Below are 27,430 nucleotides of genomic sequence, written 5' to 3' on the forward strand. Positions count from 1 at the left end.
GAGACATAAATAATGCCATTACTCAAGCTGAGAAATTCAGGAGGAAGTGCAGTTTGGTAGAGAAGGTAACGCATTAAGTTTCAGATAGGTTCAGTTTGACAATGGGCAAATGGGAATATGGATCTGGAATTAAGAGTGAGGTTTGGCTTGGTGCTTACGCACACACAGGCCTGGAAATAGATGAATAAATGAAAACACCTGGGGAAAGAGTACCAAACTAGCAAAGAAAAGGTGAAGGATGGAACTTGAAGATTATCTCATCAGAGGAGAAGACCCAGGGAGAGGAGCCAAAGAACAGCTAAGGACTGTTCAGTGAGCTAAGGGGACTGGGGGTAGAAAGAGGGCAAGGTCAGGAAAGCCAAGGGAGGGGCCAGGTGTGAATACGGGGGGCGGGGAGTAGGAGGGAGGGGATCAAGGGTATAACTTGATCTACGCTCTCCCATGCTTCTTTATTTCCCCTTTCAGGATCCAACACTGTGATGACTACTCTATCATTCAGCTAATACTGAGTACCGCGAGATACCAGGCATCATTCTAGGATTGAAGATTCAGTGGTATACAAGACTAGCATCATCCTTCCCACACAGAGTTCATATTTTAACAATGGAAGAGAAACAATAAATAGATAAATAGGTTAATCTCATAATGTGGTCAAGTTCTGGAAAAAATAAACAGGGTGATAGAGTCTAATGAGAAGGTACAATATCACAGGGAGTGCTTATATAAAGAGCTTATATAAAGTACTTATATAAAGAGGTTGATCAGGGAAAGTTTCTCTGAGGAGGTGGCACCTGAGCTAAGGAAGAGAAGGAGCCAGCTGTGTGAAGCAATGAGAAGTAAGAACAGCCGTTTATGGCAAAAATTATCTTGCTGTGTTGAATAAGCAGAAATGAGGCCAGTGTGGCTGAAGCACACTAAGAATAGTAAGAGGCCAGAGAGGGACATCAAAGTCAGGTCCTGCAGAGATTTCCAGTCCTGGCTGGGAGCCTGGATTTCATTGTAAGCTCAGTAGGGGGCCACCGAAGGGTTTTAAACAGAGGAGAGACTTGACTGTTTTTAAAAGAGCTAATAACAACCGAGCAGAGTCTGAAAGACAGATAAAGCAGATACAACCCCCAGATATTGGTTCCTTTGAGGGCTAAAGAGACCCATGGGAGTTATGGTCATGGCCGATGGGGTTAACTACCAGGTCAGATGGCCCCTCTTTGGAAATGGTGTTTATGTGTGATGAATCTGGACTCAGATGGGATCTCTCTTCATAAGACTTTCATGCTAATGTGCTGGAGGTGCAGTTAGTGTTGGGGTTTAAGATATATTTAGGGGATTTGAATCTCTGGACTGACAATGTGATGGCCAGGTCCTGAGCCTCAACAGACTCCAGCACCTACAATCTGATTCATTGGACTCACCACACTCAGCTAAGATGGAGTTGAAGAAGGACAACCACCACACCATGGAGCCTAAAGTGATTACAACTGAAAGTGGGAGGATTGCATCCAGCATCCATGTGGAATCTGAGCCTCCTCTTGACATAGAGGTGCAATGGACACAACCAATCCAATATCCACATAGAAGAGGTGGCATTGGATTGGGAAAAGTGGACATGGTGGCTGATGGGTATGGGGAAAGGCAGGAAGAGATGAGAGGTGGAGGCATCTTTGGGACATGGAGATGCCCTGGATGGTGCTTCAGGGGCAATCACTGGACATTGTAAATCCTCACAGGGCCCACTGGATGGAATGGGGGAGAGTATGGGCCATGATGTGGACCATTGACCATGAGGTGCAGAGGTGCCCAAAGATGTACTTACCAAATGCAATGGATGTGTCATGATGATGGGAACAAGTGTTGCTGGGGGGGGGGGGGGGGGAGAGGTGGGGTGGGGGGGTGGGGTTAAATGGGATCTCATATATATATTTTTAATGTAATATTATTACAAAGTCAATAAAAAAAATAAAAAAAATAAAAAAGAGCTAATAACAGACACTGAATAAATGTTTGTTGAATGAATAATTAAAATGTAGGAATAGTGTTGTTCTGCAGTATTTATATGTACATATTTCTTTCAATTTATTGGCTAATATATTATTGTAATGGATTTATTTAATCTAAAGATAGTGATTATAGCAGTCAGTTTATTTAATGATCCATTACCATCCTTAAAAACTAATTTGGTCAGGCAAAGCCTTTTCTAATAATTTTTAATTCTGACTGTCCAGAAAGGGGGGAAGAAAAAGGTATCTATGTTTACTAGCTGCTTTTAAAAAGCAAGCTTATAAATTAAAACCACAATGAGATAGTACTTCACACCCACCAAGATGGATTTTGTTACAAAATGGAAAATAAGAAACACTGGAAAGGATATAGAAAAATTGAAATCCTTTTACATTCCTAGCAAGAGTGTAAATTGGTGCAGCCACTGTGGAAAATAACTTGACAGTTTCTCAGAAAGTTAATCATAGAATTACCATAGGACCCAGCATTCCATTTTGAGAGGTATACCCCCCAAAATTGACAGCAGGGACTCAAATAGACACTTATACACTAATGTTCCCAGCAGCATTATTCACAATAGCTAAACGATGGAAATAACCTGTGTCCATCAAGAGATGAGTGGAGAAACAAAACATGGCATATTTATTCTATGGGATACGAAAGCCATAAGAAGGAATTGAGGCAGGCTAGAACAGGGACTTGAAGGGAAGGAAAAGGTGTCATGGGAAAGCACTAGGGCAATAAAGATAAAACCAGGTCAGCTAACAGGGAGGTGAAGATGGTCAACCACCACCCAGGGAATCAAGAGTGCCTACAACTGCAAGCAGGAGAACCGCACCCATCAACCCTGTGGGATCTAAACCCCTTCTCAATTTAGAGGTGGAGTGGATATCACCATCCCAAGTTCCACAGGATGGAGGAATAAAATATAGATTAGAGTGGACTTACTGGTATTCTACTATAGAACTATTGTGACTCTAGCAGTTGAAGAAATTGTACCATTGATGTGGAGACAGTGGTCATGGTAGTTGCTGAGGGTAGGGAGGGAGAAGATGAGATGTGATGTGGGGGCATTTTCTGGACTTGCAGTTGTCCTAAATGATATTACAGGGACAGATGCTGGACATTATATATCCTGCCACAACTCACTGAATGTACGGGGGGAGAGTGTAAACTTCAACATAAACTTTAACCAATTTTGCTCCAAAGTGTATTCACCAAATGCAATGAATGTGCACAATGATGAAAGAGGTTGTTGATGTGGGAGGAATGGGATGGGGTGGCATGTGGGGTATATGAGAACCTCTTATATTTTTTAATGTAACATTTTTTGTGATCTGTATATCTTTAAAAAAAAAGGCAATTAAATAAAAAATTTTTTTTAAAAAGATAAACAGCCAGTCCAATATAAACCTCCTGCTCTTGGTCACCCATCTGTGCCTGTGCCTGCAATGGAGAGATACCAATAATAGCGGGAAAGTTTGCCTACGAGGGAGGAGGCAATCGCTCAAGGTCAGGTGCTTAAAAAAGAATATGAGATAAATGAGATCATTCACACCCCGTTCTCTGACCCCCTCGCAGGTGGGCATACATACAGAACCAATGAGAATGTTGGGTTTCCAAGCCTTCTTTTTCACACAACAGGACCAATGAGAATGTTGCAACTTACTAGTCTTCATTTATAAGAAGGAAGGGAGGCGGGGAGCCAGCCTTAATAAGCTGCATGTCCTGCTCACCGTGCATCTCCCTCCCTAGCACGCTCGCATCCTGTCTTGAGTGTGCACTTTTGCTTAACTTTAAGCTCTTTGCTTACTTGCTTGAACTGTGGCCCATCCTTGAATTCTTTTTCACGAGGCGGCCAAGAACCTGGAAGCCCACCCAGCAACAGAATGAAGTTCTGATACGTTCTACAACATAGATGAAACTTGAAAACATGCTCAGTAAAATAAGCCAGAAACAAAAGGACAAATATGGTATGAATTTGACTATTAAATGTCCAGCATAAGCAAATTCGAGACAGGAAGGAGATTAGAGGTTACCAGGGACTGGGGAAGGGGTATGGGAAATTATTAATGCGTATACAGTTTCTGCTTTGGGTGATTAAAACATTTTAGTAATGGGAGGTGGTGATGGTAGCAAAACATTGGAAAAGTAATTAATGACACTGAATTGTACACATAAAAATTGTAAAAATGGCAAATTTTGTTATATGTGTCACCACCACAAAAAAAACACAACCAAGTTTCTGTCTCCCATTCCTTAAAAAAATATTAACTTTTGCACCACTCTTCTCTCAGATAACCCTCTGTCTCATTTCTCCCCTAGAAGTGACCAAGTGATCCTGTAGTAATCTTACCGTATATGGAGTGAGAAGTAGCAGCTGCAGCTGCAAACGGCAGCACATTTCATGGAGGGATCTAGAACATCCAAGCCTCAGTCATTCATTCAGGAAATGGGGATTTTTCAGGAAGCAAGAGGAATCTTTTATTATTTTCCTTCACTGTTATCTACTACCCTGCTGTACAGAGACAAGCAGCACCTGACAGCAAATTATTACACCATTTTCACCTCGGTGTGGCAATGAATGTTCATCCTTAAATTTAGTCTCAGAGCAAGAAATTTCGATGCTGCAAATTTAGTAATGTTAATGTGCACAGTGTCTGTAGCTGTGAAAGCACTTCATGCCATCACTTATTTGCATCACACACACACTCACACACAAAGAACGAAGAGACTTCCACTTCCAGGAAGATGGAATAGACATATTCTTTCCTATTTCTCCTGATAAGTACAACTAAAGATCCTGGACATTATATATAAAACAAATGTAAAAGATGCTGAAGGTGGAGAAAATGAGTGCAATGAATGTCTCATGGTGATGGAGGAGGTTGTTGTTATGGGGGGAGGTGTAGGGTGAGGGGGGTGGGGGGTATATGGGGACCTCATATTTTTTGAATGTAACATTAAAACAATAAATAAAGACACACACAAAAAAAGGTGGAGAAAATAGACAGACCAGCTAGGGACCTTGGGACCCAAAGAACAACATGGCAGTGAGTTGCCTGGGTTTTCTCTTTGTCTGGTATATTCTAGACTTGGAGCTGAAGAAGTGGGCAACTGGGAACTGCCAAGGGATGCAAACCAAATAACCCCAACAAAAGCCTGCTAAGACCAGGAAAGGTGTAGCCCAACAAGACAGAAAACTTTTAGACAGTAACTACTCGACTCCAGCCAAATACCCCAGAGAATAATTTAAAAATCATTTTAAAAGGGAAAGGCTTAGGGGAGAGCCTAGACTTCCATCAGCACCAGGCGATAAGGAGGCACCTCCCTTCCTATCCCATCCTGTCTGGGTAGTATAACTGACGGTTAAGAATTAACAAATAAGTATGACTACTAAATCATTATATAGGTGCCTTTATATTAAGGAATGGCAAAAGTTTAATACCTGAAATTACCGAGGCTGCCTAGAGTGGCCCCACCTATGTTTACGGTTACTCTAGAGAATGGGTTCTTAACAAGGGGTCCATGAGCTTGAATTGAGGTAAAAAACAAAACAAAACAAAACAAAATAGTGTTCTTGTGGGGACGTGTTGGTTTGGGTGTGTGATATATTTATTAAATAAGACACAGTATAGTGTGGACTTAATAAGGGGTCCGTGGTTTTCACCTGACTGGCAAAGGAGTCCATGGAACAAAAAAGGCTAAGAATCCCTGTTCTAGAGTAAATTCACCCTTGTGTGTGTTTAGTATTGTAATGGTAATTCTAGATTGTATTCATCCCTGTGAATACTTACTATTGGAGTGGTAACTACTCCACCACCTCTGTTTAAAATCCACATGAAAGACCTTGTAACTGACCTTTGTTCTGTAGACCCCTATCTCAAATTCCTGTGACTGATCCTGGTTGGCTACCCCACCTCCATCTGTCCTGTTCAGCCTCTTAATGTTTATTAATGGAGGAAACTGTGTTCAGCTTCACCCCAATTATTCATTAGCACCCCAATATTATAAAATAGTAGAATTTCTGTAGATCAGGGAGGCAGTTTGGGGCCAGAAGGCCACTGTGCTCCATTGCTTGTGCAACCAATGAAACTCTTTCACTGTTTGAACACAAATGTCTCAGGAATTGGCTATAAAGATGCATTGGGAGAGGGGAAAAAAACCCACTTTTGTTCAGTACCAGTAGTATAAGAGAAGGCTAAGTACGGAGTCAGGATATTCATTTCAGTTGGGCAATAACAAGGTGCCTCTTTCCCTCTCCATGGGGATAGTGTCAGATGAGGTTTCGTGGAGAGTCAGGACTTTCAGCGCCACCCACCAATAATGAGGCCACCCCCTTCATGGTGTCAGTGGAGACAATGTGGGAGCCAGAATAAGACACTCCACCCCTCCCAGCCAGGGACGCACCAGTGGAGACAGGGCCAGGAGCTGGAACTCCCACCCATGCGCTGCAGTACTGAGAAGCACTCCATTTCCCATCCCCCACCCTAAACTTGAGTGTCAGCTGTAGGGGTCCCCAAAGTAACGTGTGGGGCTCAAGCCACATTGCTAGGGAGGATCGATGTGTGCAGAGTGGTGAGGGTGTGGTCAGCCATGTCTGTACCTGCAAGTAAGCAGAAGGGAGCCGATGTCCTGATAAGAAGGAACTCTAAGAAAACCCTCCTCAAAGAACTTCATGCCTGAGAGCCCCTGCTCTGAGAACAGTGACTAGTTAACTGCTTTAAATAAAGCTTGTGGTGCCAGCTCCGGGCCTTGGCTTTGCCATCAGCTAGCCCTGGCCCGCCTGGCCCCCTCTAACCTTGTCTTTGTCTCCACGTGTCTTTCTTCAGCTCCCATCGCCTCCCCTCAATGGCACCTGAACAGGGACCTGAGTACCGAGGAGGAACGCAATGAGAAGGCGCGGAGGTCCCTGTGAAGTGTGGTAAGCACAACGAGGAAGCGCTGGGTGTAAAAACTGGGGAATTAATGGTTTGTCGCTAAATAGTTTGTATGTCCAAATGTTGAAAGTTTTGTCAGCTGATAGAGGTTCAAAAGTAACCACCTCACAACTGGAAACATTTTTATTTTTTATTTTTTTAAAAGATTTATTTATTTATTTAATTTCCCCCCCTCCCCTGGTTGTCTGTTCTCTGTGTCTATTTGCTGCGTCTTGTTTCTTTGTCCGCTTCTGTTGTCGTTAGCGGCACGGGAAGTGTGGGCGGCGCCATTCCTGGGCAGGCTGCTCTTTCTTTCGCGCTGGGCGGCTCTCCTTACTGGTGCACTCCTTGCACGTGGGGCTCCCCTACGTCGGGGACACCCCTGCGTGGCAGGGCACTCCTTGCGCGCATCAGCACTGCACATGGGCCAGCCCCACACGGGTCAAGGAGGCCCGGGGTTTGAACTGCGGACCTCCCATGTGGTAGACGGACACCCTAACCACTGGGCCAAGTCCGTTTCCCTGGAAACATTTTTAGATTTTGTGCAACAGACCTGCCCTTGGTTTCCCGAGGAACGCACCGTAAATGAAGACACATGGTGGAAGGTTGGTCAACACCTTCGGGACTGTTACACTGCTGAAGGGCCACAGGGCGTGCTGTTGTGCACCTTTTCTTTGTGGGGATTAATAAGGGATTCCCTGGATCCTCTGAAGGAGTTGGAATGCAAACCTATGGTTGAAGCTTTAGCATCCACAGTCAATAAAGGGTTAAAGGAGTCCCCTCTGGCTGCTGCTGAGGACTCTGAGGAAGAGGGGAAGAGATTACCATGCCCTTGGATCTGGATTAGGGGGACTACAATGCCAGGTGTTTCAATTGTCTGTGCAGGATCAGAACTTGTTAGCTGCAGCTCTCCCTTCTGCCCCTGTGGTGCCTGCGCATAAAGTGGAGGCTCCTTTGGTATCCCCACTGCAGCAAGGGCTGCACGTGGCACATCTTGCTGAGGAAGACGTCACAGGGTTCCAGTTGTTCCCTGTGATAGAGCGCCCAGATCCTAATAATCCGGGTCAGGTCTTGAGCTCTCATGACCCCATTCCTTTTAAATTGCTGAAAGTTAAAAATGGCTTGCAGTACTTACGGTCCTACTTCACCTTTCACCATGTCCTTTTGGCATCCATGGGTACTGACCCCTTTGCCCAAAGGACTGGACGGTTCTTGTTAAAGCCTGTCTTTCTGGGGGCCATTATTTAATGTGGGAAAACAACAATGGGGTTGTTGGAACCTGTGCAAACTCAGACTCATCCTCCTCGATGGGGATCAGAGTACCCACATTTTTAGTTGGGGTCACTGATACCTCAACCAAGCCAACTGCAGCACCCATAGTTTGGCTATCCAATGAACCTGTCTGGGTGGATCAGTGGCCCCTTACACAGGAGAAGTTAGTCGCTGCAGAAATGCTAGTGAATGAACAGAGAGCTGCCGGCCATCTCTGTGAAACTTTTAGTCTATGGAATACTCCCATTTTTGTTATTAAAAAGAAATCAGGAAATTGGCAGTTGTTAGAAGATCTGCATGCAGTAAATTAAACCATGCAGCTTATTGGTCCATTACAACCTGGACTCCCGTCTCCAACCGCTATCCCTTTACAATATCTCCTTTTGGTAGACCTAAACGATGCCTTTTTCACTATTCCCTTGCACCATGCCGACCGCCCCCGTTTTGCCTTTTCCTTGCTAAGCCCTAATTTTCAACAACCTTTACACCAGTTCTGTTGGACTGTACTGCCTCAAGGCACGGCCAACAGTCCTGCTCTCTGCCAAGCTTATGTGGCTAAGGCGCTGATGCCAGTGCGAGGAAAATACCCTTCTGCCTATATTATTCACTATATGGACGATGCCTTATTGGCTTGCGCAACAGAAGAACAGTTGCTTTCACTTTTCGCAGACCCCCAACAGCTGCTTATGCAGTGGGGACTGCAAATTGCTCCAGAAAAAGTTCAAAAAGACTTTTCTTTTCGCTTACTTAGGCCATCTAGTGGAAAAGCGGTGAGTAGTGCTACAAAGGCCGACTATTTGTGCGTCACATTTAACTACTTTAAATGATTTCCAAAAATTGTTAGGGGCATTAATTGATTGCGGCCTTCTTTGGGACTAACCATGAGTGTTTTAACCCCTTTATTTGACATCTTCCAAGGAGACTCTGATCTCACATTCCCACGGACACTGTCACTTGAAGCTGAGTCTGCTCTATGTCTCGTGGAGCAAAAAATAGCAGACACCCAACTAACACAAGGTGACACTACCTTGCCTGTTGAATTACTGATTTGCGCCACTACTTTTTCCCCCAACAGGAATTTTGTGGCAATCAATAGGCATCCTGGAGTGGATTCACCTGTCTCATAGTCCCCAAAAAAATGTGCTTCCCTATACGGAAGAGGTTGCCACCCTTGTTGCTAGGGACCGTGCTCGTGCAATTCAATTACTTGGCACAGATCCCCAAAGGGTTGTTCTTCCGTACTCAAAAAAAAACCCAGCTAGATCAATTGGTAATGTCCTCCACCCCTTGGCAGTGAGCACGGGTACACTTCCCAGGAGAAATTAACACTCGTTATCCAAAACACCCTCTGTTACAGTTTCTCTTGTTAACCCCTTTTGAGTTTCCCAGTGGTACTTCCGCCTGTCCAATACCACATGCAAGTACTGTCTTTACAGGTGGTTCCAGTTCGGGTCGGGCTGCCGTTGTGTCATCTTCCTTCTCTTGCATGCGGCGAATGCCTTACACTTCTGCTCAGTGAGGGGAGCTCTGTGCGCTTTATGATGCTCTGCAATATTTTCCTCATGAGCCCCTTAACATTTATTCTGACAGCCACTATGTGATCTGCGTGGCCCTGCGAACTGAAACTGCTCGTTTAAAAACTATCCCATCTGAAGAGCTTTTTGTTTTGTTCTCTCATTTGCAAACTCTTATCCACCAACGGTCTCTTTCCCGTTATTTCGGTTATCTACGTGCACACGCTTCTTTACCTGGGCCCCTAGTGGAAGGTAATTCCCAAGCCCATCGTTTAGAAGCCTCCACCTTTGACAAGGTTTCACAAGCCCAATGCTTGCACGCTATGATCCATCAAAATGCAAATATACTTTGCAGAAACAATTTCAGCTAATCCTGTGAACAAACCAGGCAGATTGTAAAGCAATGGACTAACTGCCTCCCTTTCAGTTCTGTCCTCACTGTTGGCTTTAATCCCTGTGGCCTGTGCCCCAATCACCTCTGGCAAATGGATTGACACCTATTTTGCCTCTTTTGGCCATGTTCGGTGGGTTCATGTAACTGTAGATACTCACTCCCTTTTTTTCCATGCTACCTGCCAAATGGGAGAAAGTCACGGCACGTTATCAACCGTTGTTGGCTAGCATTCTCAGTTATGGGTTTGCCCCATCATGTAAAAACTGATAATGCTCCTGCTTATTGCAGCCGTGCACTGCAACAATTTTTTTCTGCTTACGGTATCCACCACTCAACCGCCATTCCACACAATTCGACCGGACAAGCAATTTTTGAGAGGACTAATCACACCCTAAAAACGCAGCTCTTAAAACAAAAAGAGAGAAGCAGATTTGGCCCAATGGATAGGGCGTTCGCCTACCATATGGGAGGTCCAAGGTTCAAACCCAGGGCTTCCTGACCTGTGTGGAGCTGGCCCATGCGTAGTGCTGATGCGTGCAAGGAGTGCCCTGCCATGCAGGGGTGTCCCCCGCGTAGGGGAGCCCCACGCGCAAAGAGTGCGCCCTGCAAGGAAAGCCACCCTGTGCAAAAAAGCGTGGCCTGCCCAGGAGTGGCGCCGCACACACGGAGAGCTGACGCAGCAAGATGATTCAACAAAAAGAGACACAGATTCCCAGGGCCGCTGACAAGAATACAAGCAGACACATATAAATGAGCAAACAGTTTAAGAAGAACACACAGCGAATGGACACAGAGAACAGACAAGTGGGGCAGGGGAAGGGGAGAGAAATAAATACAAATAAATCTTTAAAAAAAAGGGTGGGGGGAAATGAGGAGGCATCACAGCATCTATTAGCTGCTCTCTTTATACCCTTAATTTAAAAAATTGTGATGCTTCAGGGACCTCTGCGGCTGAACAGCATTTCACTAGGACCCCAAGGGAGACAAAAGAGCTCGTTATGTGGAAGGATCTCCCTACGGGCCAGTGGCATGGTCCTGACCCTGTGTTATTATGGGGCCAAGGTTATTGCTGTGTTTCCTGAAACAGCAGATCAGCTGCTGATGGTGCAGTCCAGCCAGCCACAGCACCAGTGACCCTGCCCGGAGCTGAAGAAGAAGTTTCAGAAAACCAGGAAAGGGGCCAGCAGGATGCTGAGTAAGGAGGCGGGGTGGTTGTGGCTGCTGCAGTTAACCTGCATCCGAGCATTTTATTCCTGTTGGACGTTTTTTCCCCCAGGCCTCCCCTGTTGCACCCAGTCACTTGGTATGACCTGCCTGTGCCTGTGTTTGTCAACGACTCGACCATGATAGGAGGCTCCTTGACTAATCATATCAAACATCATGTTGTCAACCCATTTACTACAGTGGCCTCACTGCCAAAGTGCCTCTTTGTTTTTCTCCCCGGGAAACTGTGGGATGTCTACGTACCCAGCAGGAAAATCAGACAGCCTATGGAGGCAGTCGTGTAGCCAATGTCACTGGCCCGTGGGATGTCTACAAATACATCCAAACTGTAAGCAAATGGGGATTCACTAATGATACCCCAGTGGTCACACACCATCGGCCCCCATTGCCACTCTGCACTGAAAGCACTAATTTAGAGTTTCAGGGCTTTCCTCCTGGGTCTCGTGTGCTTATGTGCCAGCCTGTGCTCATAACATCTCAGGAGGCTTGGGTACTTTATTACTTGGGCCCACCGTGAGGAACCCCAGCATCCAAATTTTCATTATATGTCTGCAGGAGGTTTTGTTGCTAATGTCATCACTTCTCCCAACTTATTTTGCAGGATAAGCTATGGCAGTTGCAAACAGCATTCAGACAGCTCTTTTTGTAAAAGATTTGGTTAAAAATACTTCACTAGCATTAGAAAATCAGGAACATATTGACCAATAATTGGAAGCAAAATCAAATGCATTGGAAGGAACAGTCCTTTCTTTAGAAATCAGTTGGAGGCATTGCAGTACCCCGTACGGCTACAATGCCATCTCCAGTACATGTTTGTTTGCGTGACCTCTGTCCAATTCAATGAAACTTCCTGGAATTGGACAGCAGTGAAACTGCACCAACAAGGGGTATGGAATCATGAAGAAATTAGTATGGATCTAAATAAAACATTTGTACGATGAGATCTTAGCTCTCCAAACTGCTCATGTGGCAGTTAGGGACCCCAAACAATTGGCTGAGAACCTCCTACATACTTTATGTGGTTTCAATCCTTGGAACCTGTTACAGCATAGCCTTTGGTATTTAGCTGGCCTTATTGTCTGTGTTCTTGTGTTGTGGTGCATGTTTTCTCTATTTTGCAGCCAAACTTGATGAGTGCTCTGACATTTGCAAACTGAAACCACAAACCTTAAACTCACACAAAAGGCTCAGTGTGGCCTCTGATTGCTCCTGTGGTGCCCCATGCACAGTAGTTTGTAGCCGGCTAGTAGTCAATGAGGGGGAAGAATTTCAGAGGAAACCAACCTAAGACAGGCACAGCCAATGTCCAGATGACAAAGAAAAGGGGGACTTGTAGGGGTCCCCAAAGTAACGTGTGGGACTCAAGCCACATTGCTAGGGAGGATCAATGTGTGCAGAGTGGTGAGGGTGTGGTCAGCCATGTCTGTACCTACAAGTAAGCAGAAAGGAGCCAATGTCCTGATAAGAAGGAACTCTAAGAAAACCCTCCTCAAAGAACTTCATGCCTGAGAGCCCCTGCTCTGAGAACAGTGACTAGTTAACTGCTTTAAATAAAGCTTGTGGTGCCAGCTCCGGGCCTTGGCTTTGCCATCAGCTAGCCCTGGCCCACCTGGCCCCCTCTAACCTTGTCTTTGTCTCTACGTGTCTTTCTTCAGCTCCCATCGCCTCCCCTCAGGTTCTCCGTTCACCCGTGTAAGTCATGACAGTCAACTGAGGCTGAGCAGGGAAACTGGACTTCCCATCTGGAAGTGATGAGGTGGCACCACCTCTTTTTCTCCTGCCAGACAAAACAAGCTAAAACAGAAGATTTAGGTAAAACCAAGGTATCACAACATAGCACTCCAAAAGTCCAGGTTTCAGTTAAAATTACTCATCATACCAAGAATCAGGAAGATCTCAAATGGAATGAAAAGGACAATCAATTGATGCCAACACTAAGATGTCAGCTAATAGAATTATCTAACAATTATTTTTAAGTAACCATTATAAAAATGCTTAAATGAGCAATTACAAACATGCTAGAAACAAATGAAAAGAAAGTTTCAGCAAAGAAATGGATGACATGAGGAAGAACCAAGTAGAAATTTTAGAACTAAAGAACACAATAACCAAAATTTAAACTCAATGGATGGGCTCAACTGCAGAATAGAAAGGATAAAGGAAAGAATCAGTGAACTTGAACTCATTTTCACGAGAATGAAAATACAAGAATGGGAGAAAATATTTGGAAATTATGTATCTGATAAAGGTTTAATGTCCAGAATATAGAAAGAACTCTTACAACTACACAAAAAACACCCAATTAAGAGATGTGGCTGTGTCAGAATGGGAAGGAAGAAACCAGGTAAGAGATTATTTATAACCCCAGTTCCAAGTTCAACTTTGCTATGGGTCTTTCTTCACTGAAAATAAATGTGGTCTATTTCCACCAACAAACAAACAACAACAACCAAAAAAACAGTTAAAAATGGGCCACAGACTTGAACAGACATTTCTCCAAAGATATACAAATGACCAAAAGCATATGAAAAGATGCTTAACAACATTAACCATTATGGAAATGCAAATCAAAACAATAATACCACTTTATACCCCCTATTGTGTTTAAAAAGGAAAAAAAAAAGTGTTGGCAAGGATGTAGAGAAAAAGGAGTCCTTGTACATTGCTGGTGGGGACATAAAAAGGTGCAGCCACTGAGGAAAACAATTTGGGAGTTCCTCAGAAAATTAACTTAGAATCACTATATGACCCAGAAATTCCACTCTTAAGTATATACCACAAAGAATTGAATGCAAGGACTCAGACACCTGAACACTAATATTTATAGAGCATTATTCACAATAGCTAGAAGCAACCAAAATGTCCATCAGCAGATGAATGGATAAACAGAATGTGGTATAAACATATAATGAAAAATTATTCAGCCATAAAAAGCCATGAAGTTCTGATACATGTTACAATATGGATAAACCTTGAAAACATTGTGTTGAGTAAAATAAAAGGACAGATATTGTATGATTTTGCTTATATGAAACACTTAGAATAAGCAAATTCATAGACAGAAAGTAGATTACAGGTTACCAGGGATTGAGAGAAGGGCATGTGGAGTTATTGCTTAATAGGTATGGAATTTCTGTTTGGAGACCTGAGAAGTTTGGTAATGGAGGGTGGTGATAATAGTACAAGAGTATGAATGTAATGAAAATCTCTGACTTGAACACATGCACGTGGTTAAAATAGGAAATTTTGTGTTGTATATGTTACTACAATAAAAAAACTTTTAAAGAGGTGGAAAATAAAAACCCCTTCCCCCATCCCCCACCCTGAAATTAAAGAAAGCAGGAGGGGCTATATTAATTTCAAGTAAAATTACAGCAAGGAAAATTACCAAATTTAGAGAGGGAAATTATAGAATGATAAAAGGGTCAATTCACCAAGAAAATAGCAATCCTAAATTTATATGCACCAAACAAAACACATGAAGCAAAAATGGCTAGAACTGAAAGGTAAAACAGACAAGTCTTCAATTGTAGTTGGAGGCTTTGAAAGGACTAGACAGAAAATCAGCCAGGATATAGAAGAACTCAACAACACTATCAGTCAACTGGACCTAATTGACATTTATAGAACACTCTACCAAAATCAGCAGAGTACACATTGTTTTCCAGTGTTTATATGACATTTACCATGACAGACCTGGGTCATAAAACAAACTCCAATAAATTTAAAAGAATTGAAATCATACATAGTATGCTCTCCAAACAAAATGGAATTAATACAACTCAACAATAAAAGAGCAAGCAATCCAAGTTTTAAAAATAGGCAAAAGATTTAAATAGACATTTCTCCAAAGAGGAAATACAAATGGCCAAAAAGCACATGAAAAAAATGTTCCGTATCACTATCTATTAGGGAAATGCAAATTAAAATAGCAATGAGATATCATCTAACACCACATAGAATGGCCATTATTTTTAAAAAAAGAAAACAATAAGTGCTGAAGAGAAAAAGGAACACTCCTTCACTGTTGGTGGGAGTATGAAATGGTGCAGCCTCTGTGGAAGACAGGTTGGTGTTTCCTCAGGAGGCTGAATATAGAACTGCCATATGAGCCAGCAATTCCTCTACTAGGCATATATCCAGAAGAACTAAAAACCATGAAACGAACAGACATCTGCACACCAATGTTCATAGTGGCGTTGTTCGCAATTACCAAAAGATGGAAACAACTGAAGTGTCCATCCACCAATGAATGGATAAACAAAATGTGGCATATACATATGATGGAATACTATGCTGCAGTAAGAAGAAATGAAATTGGGACATATGTGATAACATAAATGAGTCTTGAAGACTAAGTGAAGTAAGCCAGACACAAAAGAACAAATATTGCATGGGCTCATTAATATGAACTAAATACAAATAATAAACACATGGAATTAAAACCTGAAGTATAGACTTTTAGGAGGTAAGAGGAAGGTTGAGAAAAACTATGGATGCTTAATGTATGTAGAAGTTTTAATTAACTTGACTGTAAAAGTGTGGAGATGGATAGAGTTGATAGTAACACATTATAGTGAGTAACAACTAGTTTATAAATGGGATTGTGACTGAAAAAGGTAGTCTGGGGAAGTAAATGTCAATAGAAAGAAAGTTAAAGAATAATCTAAGGACTGAATAACACAGTGAACCCAGAGGGAGTTGAGAATTGTGGTTAAGGGTACAAATGCAAGAGAGTCCTTCTGTGAGCTAGAGCAGATGTACATCACTATGGTAGGGTGATGGAAACATGGAGAAACATGGGAAAACTTCAATTGGTGTGACCTATAGACTGTGGTTAACAGCAATACTATAATATTCTTGCATCAATGCCAAGCTGTACTATGTTGATAATGGAGGTGTATGGAAAAAGTGTGCCAAATGTATGCTATGGACCATGATTGGTGTTAATACTCTGATGATATTGTCTCATAATCTGTAACAAATATTCCACCAGGCTGTGGAGTTGTATGGGAAATCTACACATATTTATGATTGTTTTGCAAGTTCACAATATCTGTAACAAAAATATATTAAAAAAAATAGAATGGGTTGGGGGGAAAATACATCAAATGTTAGATAAGGACTATAGTTGGTAGTACTATTTTGACAATGCTCTTGCACAGTTTTTAACAAATATTTCACAACAATGCAAAGAGTTGGTGGAGGGTGATGTATGAGACCCCTGTGTGATGTTATATATGTTTATTTTGTAAGTTTACAATCTTTACTATAAACTTATTGTTTATGCGTGTTCATGTATGAATGATATACATCAATAAAAAAGGTTATGCACATTAAAAAAATGGAATTACACTAGAAGTCAAAAATAGAAAAATAACAAGAAAATCTCCAGACACTTGGGAATTAAACAGTACACTTTTAAATAATCCATGGCTAAAGAGGAAATCTCAGGGAAAAGAAATGATACATTGAACTGAATGAAAATGAAAATATAACCTATCAAAATCTGTAAGATATAGTTAAAGCAGTACTACTAAGAGCAAAAGAAGATAACACTACAGATCCTGCAAACATGAAAATAATAATAACAGAATACTATGGACAACTCTACACACAAAAATTTGATAAATGAAATGGGCCAATTCCTTGAAAAACACAAACTACCACAACTCACACAGTATAAAATGGATAATTTGAATAACCCCAAGCTATTAAGGAAATTGAATTTGTAATTTAAAAACTCCAAAAAAGAAATACCCAGGACAATTGACAGTTTCACTGGAGAATTCAATCAAGCATTTAAAGAATTAAGTCTAATTCAACACAATCTTTTTCCAGAAAATCGAAGAGCAGGGGATCCTTCTCAGTTCATCTCATGAAGCTAGTATTGCCCTGATGTCCAAAACAGACAAAAGTACAAAGAAGAGAAAAGTACAGAACAATATCCCTCATGAATGTACATGAAAAAATCTTAACACCATATCAGCAAATAGAATTCAGCAATATATACAAATAATTATTCAACATAAATAGATGAAGTTTTTTCCAAGGATGCAAGGCTCCAGCATTTGAAAATCAATCAATGTAATCCTCATATTAACAGGATAAAAAATCACATGAGCATAGCAATCAATGCAGAAAATCATTTGATAAAATTCAACACCCATTCATGCTAAAAACTCTTAGCAACACAGGAATAGAGGGGAACTTTCTCAACTTGAGAAAGAGCATTTACAAAAAACAACTGTAGTCGACATTATACTTCCTGGTGAAAGAGTAAATGCTTTTAAGAACATTTCAGGGAGCTGAGGTGGTGCAAGTGATTAAGCTCCTCTCTCCCACGTCAGAGGTCCCAGGATCAGTTCTCAGTGCCTCCTGAAGAGAAGACAAGTGGGCATTGAGCACAAAAACAGGTGTGGGGAGGATAAATAAAATAAACCTTAAAATGTATAGTAATTTTACCTCTTACGTTTTTTAGTGTAACTTTTTGTGTGATCTATTAACTTTAAAAAAAGATAATTAAAAAATAAAATAAGAAAAAGAACATTCCATAAGGGAAGTGGAAGTCTTGCCACTTTATTCAACTTAATGTTGGAAGTTTTGGCCAATATTAAAGGCAAGAAAGTAAAATAAAAGGCATGCAGATTGGAAAGGAAGTAATAAAATTGTCCCCATGTACAAATGACATGATATTCTACATAGAAAATCTCAAGGGATTTATAAAATAAAAAATTCCTAGAACTAATAAATGAGTTGAGTTCAGCAGGGTTGCAGGAACAACATAAACATAAAAATCAACTGCATTTCTTATGCTAGGAATAAAAATGTGGATACTAAAATTAAAAATGCATTACCATTTACAATCTTTCAAATAAAAGAAATATTTAAGTATAAAATCTAGCTAAACATATAGACGACTTGTATGCCAAAAACTACAAACCGCTAATGAAAGAAATTTTAAAACATCGAAATAAATGGAAAGGCATACCATGTTCATAGATTGGAAGACAACATAATAAAGATGCCAATTCTCCCCAAACTGATAAAAACACAACTGAAATATATTGCAATTCTTATCAAAATTCCTGCAAGATTTTTTGTAGATATAGCCAAGATTATCCTAAAATTTGTATGGAAAGGCTAAGCAACTAGAATAGCTAAAACAATTTTTAAAATGAGGGCCAAAGTGGGAGGAATAAGTCTACCTGATTTCAAGACTTGTTATATAGGTAACATAATCATGACTGTGTGATATTGGCAGGAAGGATAGAGACATAGAGCAATGGAACAGAACAGGGAAATCAAAAATCCACACATATATGCCTGACTGAATTTTTACAAAGGTGCAAAATCAAATTAATGGATGAAAGATAGCCTTTTCAACAAATGGTGCTGGAGTAATTGGACATCTACAGCCAAAAAAAGAAAAAGACAAAGAACCTTGACAAAATTCTCACATCTTATAGAAAAATTAACTCAAAATTCATCACAAACTTAAGTCTAAGAAGTAAAACTTTTAGAAAAACACATAAGTGAAAATCTTCAGCACCTAGGGCTAAGCGGAATTCTCAGATTTGATTCCAAAAGCATGATCCATGTAGCAGTTTGCTATAGTTATAAAATCTGAAAATAGATATTGGATTATGTTTATAAACTGGTCTGTACCTGGGCATGATTAAATTATGATTAGGGCTTTGATCGGGCCATGTCAATAGCGTGTTGAGTCCCTGCTCCTTGGTGGGTGGGGACTCACAGATAAAAGGCATGGCAAAGGACAGGCTTGGGAGATTTTGATGTTGGAGTTTTGATTTGGAGTTTGATGCTGGAGTCTTGAGTGGGAGCCCCTGGAAGTAAGCACATAGAGGAAAGAGAAGCAAGCCCTGGGAAGAGAGGACCTGAGCCAGGAGAAGAAGACAATGGCTCCTTAGACATGGCAGAAACCCCAGAGAGGGAAACAGAGCTGTTCACCTGATAGTCTACAGCTACCCTTGTGGAGAAAACAGAGGACCTGAGCCCAGAGAGAAGCAAGACCTGGGAAGAGAGGAACCCAGGAAGCCCGAACCCTGGCAGACGTCAGCAGCCATCTTGCTCCAACATGTGGAAATAGACTTTAGTGAGGGAAGTAATCTATGCTTTATGGCCTGGGCTCCGTAAGCTCCTACCCCAAATAAATACCTTTTATAAAAGCCAACAAGCTTCTGGTATTTTGCATCAGCACCCCTTTGGCTGACTAATACAATCCATAAAAGAAAAACTTGATAAATTGATTTTATCAACATTTTAAAGCTTTTGTGAAAAAACGTATGAAGAGAATGAAAAGACAAGCTACAGACTGGGAGAAAGTACTTGCAAATCACATTTTTGACAAAGAATTATTAATAATATCTAGAATATATAAAGGACTCTCAAAACAGTATTAAAAATATATACAAAAAAACACAATCCAATTAGAAAATGAGCAAAAGGTATGAAGAGACATTTTATTGAAGAAGATATATGGAGAAAAAATAAGCACATATAAAGATGTTCCACATCATACCACCAGAGAAATGCTGACAAGAATGTCAGAAAATCCTGGATAACTCATATATTGCTGGTGGGATTAGAAAAGGGTTCAGCCACTTAGAAAACAGTTTGGTAGTTTTGTTAAAAACTAAACATGCTAATACTATGTGACCCAGTAAATCCACTTCTAAACATTCATTCCAGAGAAATACAAACTTTTGTTAACACAAATACCTATATGCAAATGTTCATAGCAACTTTATCTGTAATAACAAAAGAAAATCATAAACTACCCAGATATTCTTCAATAGGTGAACTAAACAACCTGTGGTACATCTGTATACCATGGAATATTAATTAGCAACAATTAAGAATGAACCATTGCTACACACAGCAACCTGGATAATTTCCAGTGAGTTATGTATGCTGTGTGAAAAAAGCCAAACCCAAATGGTTACATATTCTGAAATGACAAAATTGTAAAAATGGAGAACAGATTACTGGTTTCCAGGGGTTAAGGAGGAGCTGGGGGTGGAAAGGAAGTGGGCAAGGCTATAAAAGGGCAACGTGAGGAATCCTTGTGGTGATAGAAATGTTCTGTATCTTTTTTTTTTTCATGCAAAAATGTATTTTATTATGAATTTTTAAAAAATTACTTCACCAATCTCTCCATACACAGGCAAAAGGAAGTATATCAAATTTAACAGATTAGAACCTGCTAAGAACCTGATCACTGCGTAGAGAAGGAAAACTATCTAAAGCATGTTTAAGCAGGTGGGCAGCTGATCTGTGACCTCCAAAAACATGGAGATGAGCATGACAGACAGACTGTCCCCCATCCGAACCTTCATCCACCACCATTCTTCAGGCCCAGATCAGCAGTACGTTTCTTGCCAACAATCATTAAATATCTGAGTAGCCTTTCATAATCATTGTCTGCTACAGAAATCTGAGAAATATGTTTCTTAGGAATCACCTGGAAATGTGTTGGTGTTTGAGGGAAAATGTCATGGCAAACAAGACAGTGGTCATATTAAAAAATGATTTTGGGGAAGCAGATGTGGCTCAGATGACTGGGCCTCCAAATGGGAGGTTACTGGTTTGGATCCCGGTGCCTCCTAAAGATGACAGTGAGCTGGCATGATTGGCAGGAACAGCAAGCTGACACAACAAGATGACGTGACAAGAGAGACAAGAAGAAAAACCAGAAGGAGAGACAACAAAGTAGGATGGAGGTGACTCAAGTGATTAGGCACCTCCCTCCCACATCAGAGGTCCTGGGTTTGGCTTCCGGTGCCTCCCAAAGAAATAAGGAAGATGAACAAACACAGCAAGTGAAAAACAACAAGGGGGTGGGGAGAAAGAAATAAAATAAAACTTTTAAAAAATGATTTTGGTGGGGATTTCCTTGAGGATAATATTCCTGAAGATCGTGTCACCACCAGGCCAGGTGGCCTGAGCCTTGGGGACCTCATCTGCCATCACGACCTCCCTCCTGCACAGAGGCTCCTGGAGAAGCTAGGGAGGAGGGAGCTGTTCTGTATCTAGACTGTATCCTGGTTGAGCTATTATACCACAATTTTGCATAATGTTACCACTGGGGAAAACTGAGGAAAGAGTAAAAAGGATTACAGGTACACCGGATTACAATAACATTCTGTATTGTTTCTTACAACTGCATGCAATCAAAATAAAGAGTTTAATAGTTTTAAGAATGAGGTAACAAAGGGATTATTATTGTATCCAGTCATTTTATTTGTACTCCATTAGGTATAACCTACTGTGGTGTTAGACACAGAGAAGGGGATTAGTAGATATTTGTTAAATTAATAAATAAAAAGGGATTTGTGTCCATTTACCCCCACATTATAGCTGAGGTACCTGAGGGCAATGAAGTTTGTGACTATTCCCAAAATATCAGGAATTCAATGGCATATGTGACACTGGAACACTGGACCCTTGCTTTCAAGGCCAAAGTTTTCTTTTAGTTATATCTTTATACTCTCTTTTTCATGGTAGAAATATCTCTTAAACCTACACAAATCTCCTTTATTTCAGGACATTTTTCATTTCATTCTTTTTAAATTTGTTTTTGCTAGCATATGATATTTTCTTCTAATCAATGCCAATTCCTGAAACAAATAGTATATTCCTCACAGATGTTAATCTTAATCCTCATTAAACCCCATTCTCCAACTCTCTCCCTTCACTAAAATTAATTTCCTCAAAGCTCCAACTGGACTCCTTTGTGCCATCTTCTCAAACTTCATCATTCTTTACATATATGTAACATGGGATCCTTTTGACAGTTCACTTTGAGCCAGTAACTGTACTTCAGGAAAATGAGGAATGTTTTTTCAACATAACATCTATGTCCTCTTCAGTTCTGAAATTCTCTATTTTAAGCTTTCTGTTTTCTCTCACGTTTATCACAGGTGTTCATTCTTTAGCCCAGTCTAGCGAGTTACAGGCAACATTAAGTTCTCTTAAAATCTTCAATATCAAATCCAATATTCTTTGCCTCCCCAAAACCCTCTGACCCCATAGGAAGCAGACTATGGAACAGCCCATTCTTGCCACCCTTTCAGCACAAGGACTTAGTTACGTAAAAGAACAGAGTGAGAAAGAATCGTCATGGTGGGACTTACTGAACATGTTATTCCAGGTCAAATTTGTCTTCTCCTCAGATTCCATTGGTTGGAAAACAAGTACCTTGTGATGGTCAAGGTTTTTTAGCAATTCTTCACAGTAATATGGAATTCCACCGCTTCCCTCCACCAGATACCTGTAGTTAAAACAAGGTAACCTATTTACATTGAAGTACCATTTAATAGGAAGGAAGAGTATTTCAGTGTTTTCAATTACTTGAAAATAACCTCTTCTCATTTCCCAATATTTTTTTACTCCCTTGTACCTCTTCCTTGGGGGTAGCATTCTTTACTTTCTGTTTGTAGGAACCACCTTGATGGCACAGGAAGTACCATGATAAATGAGTGACAGTCAAAGGCATGATGCTTTATTCCCTTAAAAGGTGATGCTCAACCAAATACTACTAGGGGGTAAAAACCTTCTGCCAATCCATTTCTTCTTCTCCATCTTTTTTTGCCCCAGTATTCCATCTTTCTTTTTTCTCTTACCATTTTTTTTCCACTTTACTTTTCTGTATTCCAAATATATCTTTTACCTTGTTTCCCTCTTCATTCAACTATTCTGATTGAAAAAGGGAGGACAGGGACCACATTGATGCTAGGGGTCATAGCAAAGACCAGAGGCAGCCTAATCACACAGTGAAACAGGGAAAGCCATAAACTCAGAGACTGGGGTTTAGGATTAGAGTCATTGCCACATTGTCCCCTCTTTCCCAGGCTTAGTTTTCATCAAAGCTTTTAAGAACCCCAAGGTTACACGTTTTCTAGGATAGAGAAAGGGTAATGCTGCTCAAAAAGTAATTGGCTTCTTGAACATCCCTTCCAGACCTAGAGCTCAATATTGTACTAACATGGAAAAAAATGGGACTCTTAAGACACAGCTTTGGCTGAAGATCTAAAAGGTAAGAATAACACAGTGGGTGACAAGTACTCCCTTAATAGAAAGTGAAGATGTTGGAGACCAGAGAGGAGATTATTTTGGAAAGAATAGTGAATGTGTTGAGTTCCATCTTACTGAGTTGTGGTCGTGGTGATGGGGATGTTTCCTCCTCATCTCAAGCATAGTGAGAGATGATTTGAGGAGTTTGGAACCTGAAAAATCTACATGTGAAAGCCCAAAGCTGACTGTGGCAACAGAATCCAGGGCTGTATTTGAGGAGTAATTATATTCCAATCAACAGCAGGTCAAGGAATTTATTTTCCTACGGCCCAAACATAAAACCCATAGGAGGGGTCAAATTTTTGTTTATGTCTCCTACTTTTCTTTCATTATAAAATAGCACCCCCTTTTTTCTATGCCATTAATTTGTAGAGAAACAGGGTCATTTGTCCTATAGGATGTCTCACATGTTTTATTTGGCTGATTGCTTCCTCATGGTATTGCTTAACTTGTCCACTCACCCACGTATTTCTTATAAACTCTTAGTTGTATTTAGAATCTTGATTAGATTTGGACAAATATTTGGCAAGACTATTTAAAAGCAGGTGCTGAGTTCTTCCTATTGCATCATATCAGGAGGAACATTGGTTGTTCCATTTTCAGGGGCTAAGGTTGATGGGGATTTAGTTAGAATCAGCCTGAGCCCTCCATTATGAAGTTCCCAGACAACCTTTCAGCTAATGATTTTAGCATCATTGATGATCATTGTATAGATCCATTATTTTGCCAGGGGTTGCAAAATGGTAATTTTCTAATTCTATCATTCTTTTTATATTTATTACCTGGAATTTTGCTTTAAAGAAGTTTCTCTCATCAACTCTTTATTATCTTGAAATATAGAACATACAGGAAAGGAGGAATATATACTTGATTCTTTTACTATATTTATCAATTTCAGTCATGAATTGGTGCCCTAGCAACCTCCAATAGTGACCAAAAAGGTGTGTATTTGTTTTTAGCATCATTTGAATTCATGCATTTTAAAATATATTTGATATGCTTTAATCCATTACAGTCATGATTCTCCTTAATGTTGAAATTTTCTGACTTTAGGCAGTGGGAGTCCCTTCAATTGAGATATAATTCACATTCTGTAACATTTACCCATTTAAAATGTACAACTCAATGATTTTTTGCATATTCACAGAGTTGCTTAGACATCACTATATCAATTGTAGAGTATTTTCCTTAGCCCAAAAAGAAACCCCATATACATGAGCAGTCAAGAGCCCCCCACCCCCAGGTGCCCATCAATCCCCACCAGAGTATCTGGCAACTACTACCCTCTCTATGGATTTTCCCGATCTGGACATTTCATATAGATGGAATCATACCCTATGTGGTTATGGTAGATTGAATTATGTACCCAAATTTAAATATGTTTTTAATCTTAATCTACATTTCTGTGGGTGTGAATCCATTGTAAATAAGATTTCTTGAAGATGTTATTTTAGGGCATGGCCCAATTTGAATGAAGTTTGGTCTTAATTAAGATTCCTGGAATCCTTTATAAGAAGAAGAAATTCAGACATAGAAAGAGAAAGCCATGGGGACAATCCAGAAGCTCGAAGTCAGCAGGAACCCAGAAAAGAAAGGAGAGGGCATCATTGTGTGACATGAGGCACAGATTCAAGCTAAGGAATCCTAAGGATCACTGGCAGCCATCCTCAGAATGTGACTGTCTTTGGGGAGAAAGAAAGCCTTGCTGATATCCTGAGGTTGGCCTACTGGATGGAGCTGTACATCTTCTTTGTGGTATCATCAGATAAACAATAGTCTATGCTGTGAAGGATGGCTTTATTCAGGCCCAGGGCTTTCCCTTCAGACAGTAAGCTGGCAGTCTTCCTGGACATCAGTGGAGTGAGAGCCTCCTTGGAATCATTGATGGCCATCAGGAGTCTCCCTAGGAGGATCTCCAGACCCACCTCCTGGGAGTGGAGTCTTTCTGGGAGATTGAAGGATGGACCATGGAGATCCTCTTCAAATCCAATGGATTTGGATGCAGACTTTCAGCCAGCAGTAGCTATTACAGACTGTTCTTGCTTGCTCTGAGTGGCCAGCAGGTAATGCTCCTCATGAGGATCCTCAGGATCACCCTGGGATCTGTGCTGCAAAGGTGTCATATTCTGTCCAACAATTCCAAAAGTTTCTGGTTAAAATAAAGCCATTGGAGCCTAGAGTTTCTTATCTCCTAGTTGAGACTAGTAAAGTAGGATTAGGGAATCTGGATGTCAAATCTGGAACTCCTGAAGCCTAGAAATGTCCTGATCTAAATGACAAAAAGTTTCTTTAAGGTGTTGCAGAAGAAGGTAATCCATTTTTTTTGTTGACTGGCATTCTCTGTAAGGGAACCCTGCTTGTGGCATTAGTCAGTAAAAATATCTTGACACATCAGATCCCCCATATATCAGACAGAGCTGACAGACTCCATCCTCCACACAGCATACACTTGTCTTCTGGTCTCCCAACATCTACAATACACATGCTGCTTAAGCCACTTTCAAAGGTGGCACGCACAGACTCCTGATGGACCACAATCCCTGAAAACCCATCTTCATTAGGATCATATTCACCAGTTCTTTCACATGCAGTTTATTATAGATATCAGGAATTAATGAGATACATCTATAATACTTTAAATCTTTCAGTGGAATTTCCGAGTATTTTTGTATTGCATGAGACTATATTACTTCAATATTTACCAGAATAGTTATAAGGGAGACCCCAGGTCCTGACTCAATATTTAACTGACCTCTTCTATTATAACAGTCCAGTGGACTAACATACAAGGTCTCTTCTCTTAACAAATCCTCAGGGTGATGAGATATATTTGTCCTCTTACTTCCGGAACAGTGATCTAAAATTGCAGGCCACATATGTTTGTTGTAGGAATGTGCCTGTTCAGGGGACACAGGAATCTGTCTTATACAACTTGACATCTTTTTGAACCATATTGACTGGTCCAACATTTTAAGGCCATTTTGTCTTTGCTCATTACTTTCAGGTTCATTTAGTCCTTCCCTTAGAAGTCAGTTGTCCTTGTATAGGGGCTGCCCTTGTTGTTTGTGTCTCTGTGTGATGTGAGGAATGCCGACAGGAAATGTGTCTGGCTCAACCATCCCTCAAGGTTGTTGAGCCTGGATGTGTGACCACAATGAAGTTGCTCTGGATTTCCTTCTGCAGTGACTCCAGCACCAGAGCAGGTACTTTGGGCCGTTTCACACTGTACTGTTCCTTCTCCTTCTCCTCACCCTTCTCCTTCCCATTCTCTGCATTCCCCTATTCTGCTGGGGGGCATTGTGACTGCCAACACCCACCAGCCTCTTGCCTGAGAGCTGCCGCCACAACCTTGTAGGCTGTCTTTTTACTTTCTGTTTTTACAAAAAAAAAAGAGATTTATTTATTTATTTATTCCACACACACCCTCGTTGTTTGCACTCATCTGTGCTCTGTCTGTTCGTTGTGTGCTTTCTATGTCTGCTTGTCTTCTTTTAGGAGGCACGGGCAACTGAACCCAGGACCTCCCATGTGGGAAAGACGCACCCAATTGCTTGAGCCACATCTGCTCCCTGCTTGTTGTGTCTCGTTGCATCAGCTCGCTGGGCCAGCCCTTAGCATCAGCTCGCCCTCTTGCTTGTTTTCTTTAGGAGGTACCAGAAACTGAACCTAGGACCTCCCACGTGGGAGGCGAGCACCTAACTGCTTGGGCCACATCCACTCCCTCTTTTTACTTTTTTGATAAATTTTTAAATTTTGATGGAGTCCCATTTATCTAATTTTTCTTTTTTTTGTTCATGCTTTTGCAGTAAAGTCTAAAACCACCACCTATTTCATGGTTCTGAGATGTTTCCCTGTGTTTTCTTCTAGGAGTCTTACAGTTTTGGCCAACTGATCTTTGACAAAGGAGTAGGTCTATTAGAGTTTAACCTGTTTGCAGTATGTTGAGTCTCTTAGATGTGCATTTTATGTTTCTTATAACAGTTAAGAAATTTCCTCCCATTATTTCCTTAAATATT

At 41.0% G+C, this 27,430-nt stretch overlaps 1 protein-coding gene and 1 pseudogene across 1 annotated transcript in view; both read right to left on the minus strand.

Moving 5' to 3' along the window:
- The window catches only part of ADCY10 (adenylate cyclase 10), a 120,276-nt gene that overhangs the window by 57,516 nt on the left and 35,330 nt on the right, over positions 1-27,430 (minus strand). The window contains exon 16 of the mRNA XM_012527624.4: positions 22,475-22,611. Coding sequence (XP_012383078.2) covers positions 22,475-22,611 — 137 coding nt within the window. The remainder of the gene's footprint in view (positions 1-22,474; positions 22,612-27,430) is intronic.
- Positions 25,139-26,383, minus strand: LOC139436340 (actin-related protein 8 pseudogene; annotated as a pseudogene).

Source organism: Dasypus novemcinctus, chromosome 13, assembly GCF_030445035.2.
Source record: "Dasypus novemcinctus isolate mDasNov1 chromosome 13, mDasNov1.1.hap2, whole genome shotgun sequence".
Taxonomy (NCBI): Eukaryota; Metazoa; Chordata; class Mammalia; order Cingulata; family Dasypodidae; genus Dasypus; species Dasypus novemcinctus.